Source organism: Chaetura pelagica, unplaced genomic scaffold (assembly GCF_000747805.2).
Source record: "Chaetura pelagica isolate M959 unplaced genomic scaffold, ChaPel_1.0 scaffold212, whole genome shotgun sequence".
Classification (NCBI taxonomy): domain Eukaryota; kingdom Metazoa; phylum Chordata; class Aves; order Apodiformes; family Apodidae; genus Chaetura; species Chaetura pelagica.
The window spans coordinates 1231257-1247334 of NW_009952365.1; the positions used below are offsets into that span (position 1 = coordinate 1231257).

The 16078-nt window shown below is 41.8% G+C and overlaps 1 protein-coding gene across 1 annotated transcript in view; it reads left to right on the top strand.

Annotated features, from left to right (window-relative positions):
- The first annotated feature begins 1652 nt into the window (after nt 1–1652).
- Nucleotides 1653–16078, top strand: part of CACHD1 (cache domain containing 1) — a 66252-nt gene continuing 51826 nt past the window's right edge. The window contains exons 1-2 of the mRNA XM_010007965.1: nt 1653–1709; nt 8437–8585. Of these exons, the coding sequence (XP_010006267.1) occupies nt 8578–8585 (8 nt within the window). The 5' untranslated portion in view covers nt 1653–1709; nt 8437–8577. The remainder of the gene's footprint in view (nt 1710–8436; nt 8586–16078) is intronic.

Here is a 16078-nt window from a genome sequence, read left to right on the forward strand (position 1 = left end):
CCCCCCCTTTTTGGCTCTCTGAGACTTTTAAACTGAGGAGATTTATTGCTGCCCTTCCAAATGGTTCTTTCAAATGAAGAGTTCAAATTTCTGAGATTCCTGAAGTCCTCAGGAGGGAGAGGGATAAGGGGAAGTGATGATCATAAGTGGAGCAAAGAACACCAAAGGGTTTTCCAGGCTGGTTTTGCCAGCTGTAGCTGTGTATGGCCTTACAATGAGAAAATGAGGTAAACATGCATCAAGAAAACTCTTGGAGACTTGTGCCAGTGAATACAGTGGATTGGGGTGAAATTTAGACCTATTTGGTAATTGCAGTTATTATTGCTAATAACTTGGAGAGCTGACTGGCTTATGTTGCTGTAAACATTGCAACTGCCATGTCAAGGGAGGGACTCAGTGGGGTCTTGATGAATCACTGTCCTTTGCCAGATGTGGCCGTGCTTACAGATGTTCTTGCTGATGTATTGTCACATGTTTGACTTTTAACACCAATAGACGTGGAATTTACTCTGACAGTGAAATCCCAGCTCCCCTTGAGGCTGGGAGAGAAAAATCCTATGGACTTAGTTTTTAAAAATGTTTTTGCCTTCTCATAAAAAATGCAGTGTTGCAAACACTCATGTTTGCAAGGAACTGTCACCATATTATTAAGGATCTGCTTGGAAATTTTTTTCAGCTTCTATATTGGGTATCTTGCTTTGGTAGAGGATGTTTGGTACACAGTGAGGAGCTGGCCACTTGTTTTCTAATGAAACCTGTGAACCCTTCCTACCCTTTGGTGCTTGCAGGGGTTGGCATGGACTTGAGCAGGAGCAGAGGAGAAAGCTGGAAGATTCTGCATAAAGGAATGGAACATATGTAGGTTTTCCAGTGGGGATGGCTCCACTGTCCCTAAGGGGAAAGCTGCCCTTGGGAATGAGAAGTCGTGAAAGAGAAACTTAGGTGTATCAGGCAAACTTTTTAGGAATGCTGTCAGTGTAACCCCAAACCCTTCCAACCCTATTTTCCAGTCTGGAAGCAGACTATTAACAAGGTGTTGAGTGTTCTTCCCTCCATGTAACTACTGTAAGTAGCTGGTGATGGCAGTGCAGCTCTCACCTGTGGAGGCATAGTGGATGGAGGCACTGGTGTCTTTCTGGGAGCAGATGGGAAGCTTTCCCAGGGGAGGACACAGCTCTCTCACTTCTATCCTCTGCTATGTCATTTTTTTGCCATTAGTGAGCTCAGTCTGGTTCAAAAGTGGGTCTCTCTTTTCCAAATACCAAATAGGTTTTAAGTTCAACACACAGCCTCTTACCTGTTAGTTGGAAGCAACAAGTACTTTTAAAAATAGTTATATTGAGTTAAATGTTTAGCACTAGAGAACAGCCATAGTTTGTGTGGGTAGTAGCTTTCATATGATAAATATTTTATTTAGCACCCTGTGTCAGTTTGTTAAATTAACAGATGTTTTGGAAAAAAAACAAAGCCAGATCCAGAAACAGGGATATGGAGATGGATTGCCCTTGGATAAGCCTGGCAATAGACTTACCAGGTGAAATGGTTTTTCTGGCAGACATTTTCTAATCTGTGCACCTTTTAGAGCTGCTTAGTGTGATATTTATAACAAAAGGTCTCTTACACATCCTTTCTGATTTGTCTTGCAGAGGATATTCAACTCCTTTGTGTACACAGAGAAAATCTCAAATGGAGAAAGTGAAGTTCAACAGGTGAGTCCAAAAGCCCCTTCCCACCTCCTCCTGTCCATTGGCAATGTTCAGAGGCAGCTCAAAAGTTACAATTTATCTGGACTTATTGTGTCCACTAGTGTGACTAATTTGGACATACTTTGTTGTTGATGATATATCAGTGAATTATTGTAAATGAAAAAAGAAATAAGAAATGGAATGCTCAAACTACTGTGCCATTGAAGCAATTTGCTGCTTGGAAAGACATTGTGCAGTTGATGATGAAAGGTGGTTGGTTTCTGTTGTGCCCAAGGTTGGATGTGCACAAATGGTGGTGGCTCAGCCTTGTGGACAGGAGATAGGCTCCCTTCTTGGTATGATGCTTGGAGCCCACCATCCTCCCTTGGGAGCCTTTGGCTGCTCTCTGAGCAGGCACAGGTAGGGGCTTGTCTGCAAAGGGACCACGAAAGGCCAGTTGTCACCCCCGTTTAAAAGTTTCAGTCTGAAACCATCCTGACACCTTACAAGAAGGGTTCTCTGGCTGTGATGTCACACCAGGGCAGTGTTGTTCTGGAGTGTCTCTGGGTGGTCTGCATGCTGCAGAAGGGCCATGTGGGCTAGATTATACATATCAGATGGCTTTTCAAAGCCCGAAGTTTTTTTTGGAAACCAAGAAGCTGGATTAAAACTTCTTTGAAGTCTTGACTATCGATTCTCCATTTAGGAAAAGACTCTGCTTGTTTCCCAGCCACAGATGTACATATTCTCCCTAAGTAGATAAAAATAACTGTCCAAACACTGTAGGTAGTGTGATGAATTTGGGACTGTCGGAGAAGAAAAATGAGGCCCCGGTGAAGCATAATTGCTGTGGTTAAAAGCTCAGCAGTGAAGTGGATAGGAGAATAATTGAGCACTTCTGTTTCATTAATAACCAGGTCTTTTAGCCCTAATGAATCACAAGCAATATAAGCAGAGTGTTAGGAGTAAGAGTAGTGCATCGAACAGGCTTGTCTTGAGCAAATGCAACCAAATGTAAGCAAATTAAATCCCCTGTCGCTCATTCCTGGTCTTGTCATTCATTAACATTTTCTCAGCAACTGATAGCCAAAGGCAATTAATTACAGTTTTATGACAGCTGGGATTTTTATTTTTTTGTATTCCTGGCAGGCCACTGGGTTGTTGTGGGGGATGTTTTTCTTATACCAAACTGTGTAAATAATGACTTTGAGTTTGTTGAGAAAGTGAAAAACTACAGCTGTTGGCCTTCAGGCCCAACTGTTTAATGCACTTGGCTTTCTGTGTGCCACACAAGGAGTGCTTTACCTTTTGACGTTAAGCTGCTTATGCTTTTAAGGGCTACAGTTACAGAGTTACTATTGCACGTAGCAGAGAAAAGCTTTTCTGCTTTGAATAGGTTATTAAAAAGTAGGATGGCGACTGCCAGAAATAACTTGGATTCCTTTCCTGTAAGTTATTTCAGTATCAGAGAACTTGCACACAATATGAAACTTTAGTGGTGTAAACTAGTGATGGAAAGTGGAAAATGGTTAGTTTTATTAGGGAAAAAACTATATTAGCTCTTTTTAAGGAAGTCAGTGTGTGTTCAGCATCCTGCCAGACATCTGGTTTTGCGGTACGGAGAATATGAACCTGGGCTCCACGGCGGGAGGACAGTGAGGCTGGCTTGAGCAGGACCACATTGTCCAGCTTAATGCAGAGATAGATGTCTTGGTGCTTTGAACTCTCTTGCAGAGAAGCTGGAGGTCCCCAGCAGCAGCATCTCTGCAGAGATAAATTCATAATCATCTCTTCTCTTTTGGTCTGTCCATGCATCCTGGGGAAAGAAGCAGTAGCAAATAAAATAATTAGTTGAGATGGCTAATTGTAAGTATCAGCTGAAAATGACTGGTTTTGGGCTGGGCAAAGAGCTTTTGAACTCTTGAGAGGAAATATATCAACATGCTGAAAAATCGACTACATTTTGCTGTTGAGCCAAGACATCTCTCTGGCTGTGCAAAGTGATATGTTTGCACAGTGTCACATTTCATGTCAATTAATTGTAAGCCTCGTAATGAAGGCAGTTCATACTGTGTTTAATGCATCTCCAGAGTGACTTTGAGGACTTGTAGCCCTTTCTCTAGTTTTACATGTTTGACATCTTCTTTGGAGTAAGTCTCGGGAAGCTTTGCCAAAGCTACTGACCAGGGGGAAACCTCAAATGAGTGCTGGTCTCTTTGAAGAAATGCACATTGGAAAGTAGTTTCCTGCATCCTGATTGAATGAGTATATTTTCCGTGTCATCCAGAGGAGTAAGAATGATTTGAATCTGTTAAAGCAGCAATGTGGGAAGAAGCTGATGGTGATTCTATGATCCTTTCTCAAGCTATGACCCTGCTCACCTTTGTACTCTTCTGGGTTTGTACAGAGCAGTGGTTTGTTCCAAGACTCAAGCAGGTTGGGAATAAATATGTTGAAAATGTTCTAGAATAGGAATCCATGGATGCACAGCAGAGTTGTGATAAAGCAGGAGGAGTGCTGCTGGATCTTGGGGAGAGTATTTTTTTTCCAGGTTCTTCTGGTTTACAAAAGGGGTTCAAAAATAAAAATACTAACTGAACTTTTAATGCGTAAGCAATACCTTACCAGGAGCCCAGCAGTGTTCAGTCCCCAGCTGTGAGTGTGCTACAGCATCCATGACTGTCAACCTCACTGATACATATTTTATACACAGCCTTGAAAACATGAAAAATACCTTGACTTTCAAGATACAGCCAGAAATCAAACCTCACCTTGGAGCTCTGCTTTCCCTCAGTGCTCCCTGGAAAGGGAAGACTTCAGAGCTGGGGAGCTTTGAGAGGAACTAAACTTAAAAAAATAAAAAGAAAGCTCAAGGGAACTATGCAAATGAGTCAAATGTCTCTGGGAAAATTAGAGAAACTCACTGATGTTGTGATGAAAGGTTGTCAGTGGAGCTGGTGACAATTGAAGTGCATTACCCATGGGTGCTGTGGTAATAGAAACAGGTGTTACCATCCAACCTGTCTGCAGACTGAAATGCTTTGGCTGTGTGCCAGCTGTCAACAGAAATACATTTAAAAAAACCCAGAGCTAATGGCTGCATTGTTTGGAGGGAGTACTCATTTCTTATTATTCAGTTCCTTGAAATGGAAGGAGAAAATACAGAAATCTGCAAGAAGATGAGAGGAATGCCAAGGAAACCTTTCCCCCCCCCACCCCTATTTGTTGTTAAAATGAGGTGAAGAGCGCTTAGAGAATTGACCTAGGGATAATGGCATTTTATGTCAATCTCAGGTTCTCCAGATTTATTTTAGTCTCCATTAAAACGGGTGAATTTGAGCATTTCTTTGGGAGCAGGAAATGTCTGTCACTCTTGGTACCTCCCCCAGGGTATACCTGAGCATAGGCTACCTGCCCCTTTTATGTGCCTGATTCGGGACACAGTTTTCCATTTGCCTTAAAAATGTTTTAAACAATAATGTTAGGATGGTTTCATAGTTCAGTGCTCTGTCCTTTCATTATTCTCTCTTTCTTTCTGTATCTCTGAGGTTTTGTCACCAGCCTGGTGTGGGTCTTGCATCCCTCAGGATGCAACAGCTGTTCAGCTCTGGGCAGGTTAATAAAAGCAGGAGATATGTTGGGAAATAGTCATCTTTTGATTAAGAATTTTAGGTTTATTTAGAAAAATGAGAAGGTGATTGAAGCCTGCAGCTTTTATTCTGACAGGCTGTAGCAGCAGAATTGCATCCCTTTGCAGACTGGATAGTGTTCCCCAGCTGGTGCTGTGAGGGTGCGTGCGTGGGCATGCCAGCGTGGACGAGGAGCTAGGGAGTATGTGTTATTTTTTGCTGTTGTTTTAATCACTGAGAGCTGGAATGCCTGTTCATTGCTGTGGATTTTTGTGCTCCAGTGAAGCCCAACTATAGAAAAAAAATGAAGTTGGTTTTGCCTAGGCTTCATCTGGATTATACTTCTCGAGGTGATGAATTGGAACCATTTGTTTTTAGTAGTTTTTTGGCTGGTTTGGTGTGTTACCCTTAGGTTCTCTGCTTGGATTATTCATTGTAATTGATTTTCAATGGAAAGCTGCTTTTCGATCATCTTAACTTCTAAAGTTATCTGGTTTTAAAGTGTCTTTGATTGTTGGAAGTGTTCTCTTGCTATTAGAGGGCAGTATTTTTAGGGTTCTTCAGAATAGACAAACTCAGTTCTTCCAACTGTCCGTGGACAGGGGAGAGATGTCTCTGTAGCTCTGGGAGGCTGCAGGTCCCTTGATGCTGACATGCACTTGGCTCTCTGCCCCAACTGAAGCGTTGGATCCCATGTAATGTAATGTAATGACTTTGAGCCATTCAGAGGGTTTTTTTAGGTGGGAGATGCAGCTTGGGTACTAAGCATTTGCTCTTTAGCAGTATCTGAGGTAGGGGCTCTTCTGAAAACCAGATTGGTCAAATCCCCAGACTCTGTACAGCAGGGTAAAATTTGAAGGCTTGGGGGTGCTTTTATCATCCAACGTAGAAGGTGAAAACTCATCAACACCGAAACCTCATCTTCTGCAGCATTCATTTATCAGAGAAAAGCAATTATTCCAAATGAGATTCCTTCTGCTCTGATGTTCTGTGTTAGTTCTGTTACTGCTAAAGGTGGTTTCCTGGGCCTTTTTTTTCAGCAGACTTCAGCCCTCTCCCCTTCTTGAGACTTCAGGCAGGGAAACCAAGTAGGAAGTGTATACATTCAAGTATCTGGTTTACATGGTGCTTAAGCACAGGTTTAATTTGCCCAAACTGAGCAAGGAACTTTGTAATTGTGAGACTTAAATGCTTTCATTTAGGAAATTTGGCTTGTGTATGGTTGGGACCACTCTAGAAGAACACAATTCTCAGGGACACATTGAGGAGTTGGACAAAAAAGTTTACTGGAGAACAGAAAAGGAATCATGCAGCAGCTTATTAACTAACAACTTGGAGCAATTTAATAGTGTTGGATGCCTAACATGGAGGAGACCATTAGTAGTCCTCTGGTGCCTCAGCAATAAATCATTCTACAGAACTAATTAGGTATAATTCTGCAAGTCATTTGAGCAAGGTCCTATTAAAACCTGTGCTCCTAGGAGACCTGTTGTTGAGCTGTAGCATTCGCTGGGAACAATGGAGGCAAAGGCATTGCTGCTATCAGCGTGGGCCTCGTTATTCGCATAACGAAGTAAATCATGATGAAATATCCTGTTAATAATAGTTAGGAAAGATATTTGTCAGTCCAGGGGATCTGGAAAAACCAACTTGTGTTTCTTAGCACACTGTTAAATCATCCCGATAGAGCTTGGAGTGCATGGGGAGCAGGAAGGATGAGGGTTATGAATTAATGAGCCAACTTCAGCTCTGAAAAGAGTTTGCAGAAATGCAGAATGCAGCATTTCTGAGTATCCAGCACTGCAGTATATTGCTGAGATGACTCTCCTTCATTTAGGATCTGTCTGGTGGATGATTAAGTGTACTGGATAGGGTGAAAAGGATACCAAAAGTGTCAGAGCAGATTTTGTGCATGCCTGATTCATTAGTTTCTCATTTTGAAAGACTAGGAGCAAAACTCTCCCTAAATGTCTCTTGTGAATGCTGATGCTTCCTAGTAACTGCGGTTGCTGTCATGTTTGTTCAAATAACAGCCACCAATTTCTCCCTTTTAATTTTCCTCTGCAAAGCCCTTAGTTAGGTTAATTGTGAAGTGCCTAATGAAGGAGACCCAAGCAAGCTCTTTTCCTTCAGCACAGGAGCTGCCTTCATCAGAGAGACCTCTGACAACAGAAGGCTTGTGGGAGAACTTCATCTGTGTGAGGCAGTTGTCATTGTGTTGTGTTCTGTTGTGATGTAACATCAATTACAGATTTCTCATTTTGCTGTTAGTCATTAGTTAAGCTGTTGTAGCTTATGAGTAGCCATGGTGAGCTGGTTGAACGATCAAGAACATGACTTGGAAGATGCTCAGCTAAGAACCTGTTGTGCCCCTCAGGAAAGCAGCAGGAGATACAAAGAGGCTGGAGCTGCAATGGCTTATTTTGCCCAAATTGCAATGAGTAGAACTACATAAAAGGAGGTGTGAAATATCTGCACACATCCACCTGACTGAGGAGGCTGGATCTGAACAGAGAAACACTCCTGGCAGTATTTGGGGCTGTCTTGCTCCTGGGCTTCTTCCCTGAAACCGATTCATTTCACGGGCAGATAACCTGTTGCTGTTTGCTCCTGAGGCAGTCAGAGATTTCTCTGTAGGTAAGGTCTATGTAATACTATTATTTGGACTTTCCTTATGTGTCCATTTATAGAGCTTCTTTAAATGGACTTGTAGCCTGTTTATTTTAGTCTCCACCATGTCTTTGTGAGGCCTCGCAGGAGCATCATGTTGGAGAGCTTCACAATACGCCAGTAACATGAGTAGAGGCACATCCAGGTGTCAGTTCTTAATGAAATGGAAATTTAATATAATGGAAATTTCACTTTCCATTCATGCAGAACTCCATGTTCAATACACAGGGTGGTAAATGTATTTTCTCTTTCTGTATAGACTGCTTTCAGTGGCTAATATTATCAATTAATTGACTTCACAGCTCTGAAGCAACCAAAATAGAAGCACAGTGAGCAAAGCAGGCAACTCATCTTTAACAGATGCAGTTTTTACTTTCTATTTAAGTTGGTTAATAAGGAACATGGTAATACAGAGAGACTGACCTCACTTCACTCTTCTTATTTTTTTTCAGTTGGCAAAAAAAATCCGGGAGAAATTTAACCGTTACTTGGATGTTGTGAATCGCAACAAGCAAGTGGTGGAAGCATCATACACTGCTCACCTCACCTCGCCCTTGACTGCCATCCAGGACTGCTGTACAATTCCTCCATCTATGATGGAGTAAGTATTACATTCTTTCTCGAATTCCTTATGCTGTCCTTCATTTTGTGAAGAGAGAAGGATGATTTCTTTGCAAAATAGGCTGTGTTTTCTGCTACTCTTGCTATCTGGAAAAGGAGAAAGACAGTGCTCCAGAGGTGATCATTACCTTGTCCTTGTACACTTTGACATTTCTACTATGCACATGTTTAATGAGAAGCTCTAAACAAGATGTCAGCTGGGAGTCAGCTGGGATGGATTGTAAAATGAAACAAAAAGTTTAAAAGTTTGTTTAGCCCTTAATTGCTTGGACTAGTCTTCTACACAGAATGGGTCTGTCTAATACCAAGGCACTGTTTTTGCCCTGAGACACTGCTTACCCTGGATAACTCTTCTGAAGTTGGTCATGGGACTTGTTGGTTTTTTTTTCTTTTGAAGTGCAGCAACCAAAAATCACAAGTTGGTCAGTACATCACAGGCCAAATATATTGCTTTGCAGTTTAATCAAGCTGACATGCTGCTCTTTGGTACACAGAGGTTTACCAAAATTGAGTGCATTGCTTGGAAACTGAATTGGTTTGTTTTCCATTTGTTTTGGTTTTAAATACAGGAGATTTGAATAGTCTAAATCCAGGCAGGTGTTTGTCTTCAATCATGTTTCATCATGCTGTGTATTTGCAGAAACTTCTTTGGGTTTCCTAATTGTACAAAGGTGTGATATAAGGTCTGATTTTTCCCATAAAAGTGTAGTAGTTTATTTTAAATGCTCAACCTTTCAAACACTTATGTGCTAGAAAAGAGCAAGCGTAGATTTCATTTTATACAAACCTTGATTGCAGAGTATATTTTCATTGTTATTATCTCAGTCTGATTTAAAAATATTTCAGAGACAGGAAAGTAATTTGGGTAAGTTAATGCTAAGAATGTATTCTGGAATCTATAGGACAGCTCTTAATGACAGCCTGCTTCCATCTTTTCTGCAGCATGGCATTAACCTTTGTTTATACAAGGATTCAAAATGTTCACTGCACTCAAGGAAGGGGTACCTTGCTCTTGGATTGTGTGTTGATTTATTGGTGGTCTCAGTGCAGTTCCTACTGGACAAAGTGCCTCCATAAAATGCTGACATAGCCAGGGCTCTGTGTCCAGGCTTGTTGGCAGTGTCAGTAGAAAGGTCAAGAATTAGTAGAGGGATGAACCTTTCTGCCCTCTGATCCCTCTGTGCAGGAACCATCAGCCAGTAGTAACATCTTCCAAGCGAGAGGTGAAGAAAATGAGGAATGAGGAGATTTATAACCCTCTTGTCAGCATTGCATAATTTTTAATTAAAAAAAAAAAAAAAAGAAAAAGGAGAGAGAGAGGGGTCTGCTCTTAGTCTGGAAACTTTGTTTTTTCACTTTGTCCTTCAAAATGACTTCACTTGGAAGTCCTCTGGAAATTTCTTTATCCATGGTGGACTTGCGTAAGAATCCTTCACAGTAAGTGATTTAAAAAATGGACTGGAGGTTACAGCTGGCAAAGCAGAGGGGTGGATCTGCTATTTGCAGAGCTCCTCATTTGGGCTCTATAGTGTGATTCTCATTTTTTAGTTACTTGGCTTGATAACATTAAATCTGCTGAAGTGGTTACTGGGCCAGTCTGTCAGTCTGCAGGACCTTCCAGGCAGCGCTTCAGCAAGACCCGATAGGGTGTTTATGGTTGAAGAATGGTGGCTTATCACACTACTGGGAATACATCCTCTGCTGTCTTTAAGAAATTGTCTACAAGTCATACAAAGAAAGAATGTAAATCCATGGGTGTTTTTGTGAAACTTCACCTCAAAGTTGTTACTGGTGCTGTACTTTGTTAATCGCCCAATTGTCTAAATGCGTCTGCTGTCATTTCAGCTGTTGTTTCTCCCCGTTCTGCCTCTCCTGCTTGCTGCTCTTCCTTTCATTTTCCTTCTGGGAGGTTCCCCACTTTGGTTAGAAATCTCAAAATGAGATAACTTTCTTTTTAAATAGAAGCTTTCCATAAAAACTAAAAGGTCAGTTGCTCATCAGGATCCCCTTTTCCCTCCTTTGGTCATCTCCAGCCCTGGTTAAAAGCAGGACATGGCCAGCATGGTGGGTGGCTTTGCAGGCAGGTGTATTGGAAATCACCAGCAGCATATTTTTTTTGTCCAAAGGGTTACATAAACAGAGTTTTGGCAGAAAGTTCTAGAAGTTACTTGCCTTAATGGTCAGATTTTGGAGAACTGGGACACACGCATGAGTGTTTGAACATGGATTTAGGAATTTGTTGTGTTTGTGTTCTAGAAATATTTCCCACCTGAATATTATGATTGTATTTTGAAGGTGACTGATTTACACGGCCTCTTCCACCTTTAATTTTTGGTCTGACATGGTCCAGCTATGAGGAGGTCTGCACTAGGGAGGAGTTAAGTTTGTGCTGGTGGTCACAGCTCATCCTTGATGTTTAGAAGTTGTGTGTTAGTGCTGGGCACAAGAGTACTGGAGTTAGAGCAACAATAATTGTAACCATTTGGTTTGGAGCATTTATTAGGTGCTGCTGTAGAAGAGGTGACATGGAAAAAGAGACAGATTTGTCTGCACTATTTGCTGTTTTCAGGAGACACTTTGTTTTAGATTGTAACTTGAAAATGCACATGTCCTTAGGGCTGTGGTTTTTCTTTCAGGAGGATTGTGAAATATTTCTGTTAAAACTGCTTAACTCTGTGTGTTCTTTTCCTTGGTGTAGGCAGTTGTTCCTTCATGTGGCCTCTTGACTTGAGTAAACATTTTGTGCAAGAACAGTGGCAGAAGTGCTTTATCTTCAGGGTATATTTTTAAGGTAGATTTAAAGGCTTGTCCCACAAGGGTGGGAGACCACAAGGGTGGTGAGACACTGACCCAGCCTGCCTAGAGAAGCTGTGGCTGCCCCATTCCTGGAAATGCTCAAGGGTGGGTTGTATGGGGCTTGGAGCAACCTGGTCTAGTGAGAGGTGTCCCTGCTCATGGCTGGGCTTGGAACTAGATGAGCTTTAAGGTCCTTCTGAACATAAACCCATCTGGGATTCTGTGATTCTATCAATATTTAAGGTTGTTTATCACACAGTTTACAGCTTCTAAATATACAATGACATTTGTAAATTGGAGGGCACTTCATGTTGTCAGGCAGGTCCTCCATCAGCCTTTTACACCACTGTCTAGCTTGGTGATGTTAATGTTGCTTTAGGAATGCAGGAAGTTTGGGTTGGTTTTTGAAAAATGATGTGGGAAGGTATTTACATTATCTGTGTAAAGTGGAGCTTATGAACTACTGTGTAGAGAGAGGATTTATTTCAACTGTTTTTTAATGGCTTGGCATCTTTATTTAGTTTATATTTGTTGTTAGCAGTAACAAAGTTATCAGTGTGTGGCTTTGTATTTGCTTGTATTTATCTTGCAAATCTGAGCATTGGCTTAGAAGGCAGTTTGACATTGGCTTAGAAGACAGATAAACTGTGAGAATCCCATGCTGGGTGATTATAAATAAATTATAGGGAATAGGACTATCAAAGGACAAACTGGGGTATGAAATGAACATGGTGTTTAAATTGCTCATTTAGTTGAGATATGATAAGGAAAAGAAGATTTTTTTTGTTGCCATTATGTGGTGTTGGCTTTTACAGCGAAGAGGTCAAATGAATAAGTTCCCATATGACTAACTCCAGTCTGCAGTGACTAGTTCTGAACTAAAATGATCAGCCTGACTGCTTTCAGTTGCTGTATGGTACTCACATATACCAGCCTAACTAGCTGAAGTACTAGCAATCACCTCTTTGCTCTCCCTACCAGGGCAGGCTTGTGCACTGGGAAGTGGTGAAAAAATAAATTGGAGTATGCAAGGTGAAGTTGATGAGGAAGCAGAGTGGGTGGTTATCGAGCTCTTTTGGCAAGGGAATTTTCCACAGGCCTTAATTCAGCAAACATTTGATCATACACTTTTGCTCACCTGCTTTACCAAAGTATTGTTGTGTGTGCTTGTATGAATGGCATTAATCATACAGTTATGTATGCAAGCAAGTGCTACTCAGAGCTGGACTACTGAGTGGGAGCCACAGAATCACACACGGGGTCACAGAATAGTCACAGTTGGAAAAGACCTCAAAGATCTGCCAACCCCTAACCCCTTCCCCCCAAAAAAACCAAACCAAAACAGCAAACTAGAGCATGTCCTGAAGTGCCACATCTACATGGTTTTTAAATACCTCCAGGAGTGGTGACTCCACTGCCTCCCTGGGCAGCCCATTCCACTCTGAGCACCCTTTCAGTAAATAAATTCTTCCTTATCTCTTCAGGCCATTTCCTCTAGTCCTGTCCATTCACTTGAGAGAAGAGGCCAACACCCACCTCCCTACAACCTCCTTTCAGGTAGTTGCAGAGAGCAATGAGGTCTCCCCTCAGCTTCCTCTTCTCCAAACTAAACCATCCCAGTTCCCTCAGCCTCTCCTCAAAGGACTTGTGCTCCAGCCCGTTCCCCAGCTTGGTTGCTCTTCTCTGAACTCACTCCAGCAACTCAGTGTCTGTTGCATAGTCAGGGGCCCAGAACTGAACACAGTACTGGAGGTGCAGCCCCACCAGTGCAGAGCACAGGGACTATCTGTGTCTTCAGGTTTTGCTGTTCTTTGCTTCAGATGTAGCTGTGTGTTTTCAGTTCTACTTAATCAAGGATTGGGAATAGAAAAAACCATGGTGGCACTGGAGGGAGAGGCAGCAGTTGAGAAGAGCAAGCAGGGAGCTTTCAGACAAGCTCAGAAGTGGATGGTACAAGCTTCTGCCCCACATCCATGGAGTCAAAGTCTGGAGAGTGGCTCCTTTTCCCAGGGCTGTGTCACATTGGAAAGGGCCTGTAGGGGTGGAGAACAGGCATTGCTCCAGCCAGGCAGAGTTAATGCGGATAAAGTGCTTCAGGCTCTTAGCAAAACAGATGGGTAAACTGATGGGAGATAAGGGGGATGGATGTCAAGTGACATGCATCTTCTAATCCTTGAAGAAATCCCTGCTGGAAAAATAAGGCTTTGTGTTTCCTTACTAATACAGGCTGCCGCAGAAGCCATGAGAACAAGAGTTTGTGCTGTCTCCAGACATTCTCTATCAGATTGAACTGGGTGGATATTTACAAGACAGTGTTTTAATTAAAGTATCTTCCTCTTTAAGAGGATAAGTACTTTTCTGTGCAAGATGATGTCTCCTGTTTGGCATGCCTGAGGTGCTTTGTTCCCAAGAAGACCCTCAGTGGGTCTTCAGGATCTTGGAACTGAAGTGGCCTGATGTGAGTGGGGTGCAGATGGGGCTATAGCAGAGTGTCAGCAAGGGGATAGGGAAAGGACAGACAATGTTGATTTATCTGAAGTGCTGAGCACCTGCAGCATCCCTGTACCTTCAGTGGGAAGTTACAGGATACATGTTTGTTGTGAAAAGTCTAAATAGGAACTTGAGAAATGAGTTTTGGGAAACAGGTTTGGAAGCATCAGCTTCGCACAGGGTTGTAACTTCTCTTGTGAGTGACATTTCAAATAACTTCCTTCGTGAAGGTGGTGTTGGACTGGATGGCAACATGTAGGTCAAACAGGTGCTTTATATTGAATATTTGCACATTAACGAAAGTCAAAGTCTTTTCACACATAAAAAAAGAGCAAGTCTGATAATGTGTGTAATGTTTTATTATTCAACACCTGCCCAGCGTGTGCAGTGTTTTATTATTCAACACCTGCCCGGTACACAGAATTTCAGGAGAAGCTGTGATGGATGCTAGCTGGCTCCTGTAGGAGGCTTTCAGAAGTAGCTTCATATAGATCCAGGTTTACCAGGTGAGTCGAAGTCACGTTTGCACATTAAATACACATGAAGATGCAGCTGCAAGTGTGTACTTGACAGAATGATACTGCAGAGTCCATGCCAGTGGTTTTCTGGGCCTAGCAAAGCCCTACACAGCTGCACTAACCTTACCTCCCCGCAAAAAAACGCTTTAGCTTCTCATTCAGATGCATTTGTGAGGAAATATACAGCTGCCCATGCAGCTTTTTCATCAGAAAAAACCCCACTGACAATGTTTTTAAGGGGAGACGTTAAATCTTTTCCTTGAGTTGCCTGCACTGGGGCAGGAATATTCACCTGTGCTGACGGAAACATCCCCCCTTCTTTGCTTCTACCCTTGAGGACAAAAGTGAATTTCCCTGCTGGTTTTTATGAAAGGTTGTCATGGGTCTCCAAAAAACGTACATTTGGGCATGCATTGCTATTCATTAATGCTCTTGCTTCTGCTGCTAACATCTGTGTTGCAGTGGCTGGAGATGTGTTTTTGTTCCTTATTTATCCATGCTGATAAGAGCTCAGAGAATGCATTTATCTACATTTGTGAAGGGAGATGGAATGGAGAAATATTTGTTGGTAAAACACTACTTGGCAGAGTTGTGTTACAAACATTAATAGAGCTGTTTGAATAAGTGAGTCTACAAACCTATTTTTGAAAATCATTTACTCCCTGACTGTGATACCACCTTCAGAAGTGGTCTGGGTTTTTTTCGTTTTTTAAACAGATGGTTAAATATTTGCTAATGCAGTTCAATTTTATCACAGCTCTTTCTGTGTTTATCTTTCCTCTCCGGAGCGGTTAAGTGGGAGATAACAGGAATCCCATTCAGTTCCTTCAGTTACCACAATATCTGAAGAGCTGCACTTCCAAAGGAGAACTGGGTGGGCCACACTGAATGAAATTTAAGATGAATTTGCTGTTCTTGCAGAGTATCAGACTACCTTAATGTGTGTGGGTTTCTAGAGAATGTGAGGAGCATGCATAGTGCTGGTCTTGGCATGACCTCACCGTGTCCATAAACCCTAGCCAGTATTTAGGAAATTGCTCTCTTGGACTGTTGCTTTTACTTCATAAATGTGGCCAAGTTTCTCATTAAAAAAGTAGTTTTTGGATTAGTTTGTCTTACTGGGTTGCAGTCCTCCTTCCAATAATACACTTTCTTTACATCCAAGAGCAAGCAGACGTTGACTTTTTCAAGCAGTGGTTGAAATAATTGGAGCAACTTCTGTGCCTTGCCAGAAGAAAGTGGTTTACTGAACCATCAGTAGCTTGTTATAAATTGAGTTTATTCATAAAAACATTGTTTTTCAGCATTCTGCTTAGATGCAGTGGGAACCATATGTTTAACTATTTATTTAAGTATGTGAAGTATGAGTGAAAATTTTGCCTTGCAATCAAGATACATGCCTAGTTGTGAATTTGAAAGGAAATGCTGAATTTTCAACAAACTTATGTAATTTCATTTGCATACTAAAAGCAGCTTTAAATTGGTATCACTCTTAAAACAATGAGAGCCCCTTGGTAGCTGCTCAAATGTCATTTTTATACCCAGCTGCCTCATTTTTTCCCTAAACTGAAACTGTACAAAAGAGGTTGATTTAGCCTGTAAATTCAGGCCGAGCAAAATCCAATTGGAGCTCACTTGAGCACTGTTTTGATGTAAGATTCAAAGCTGC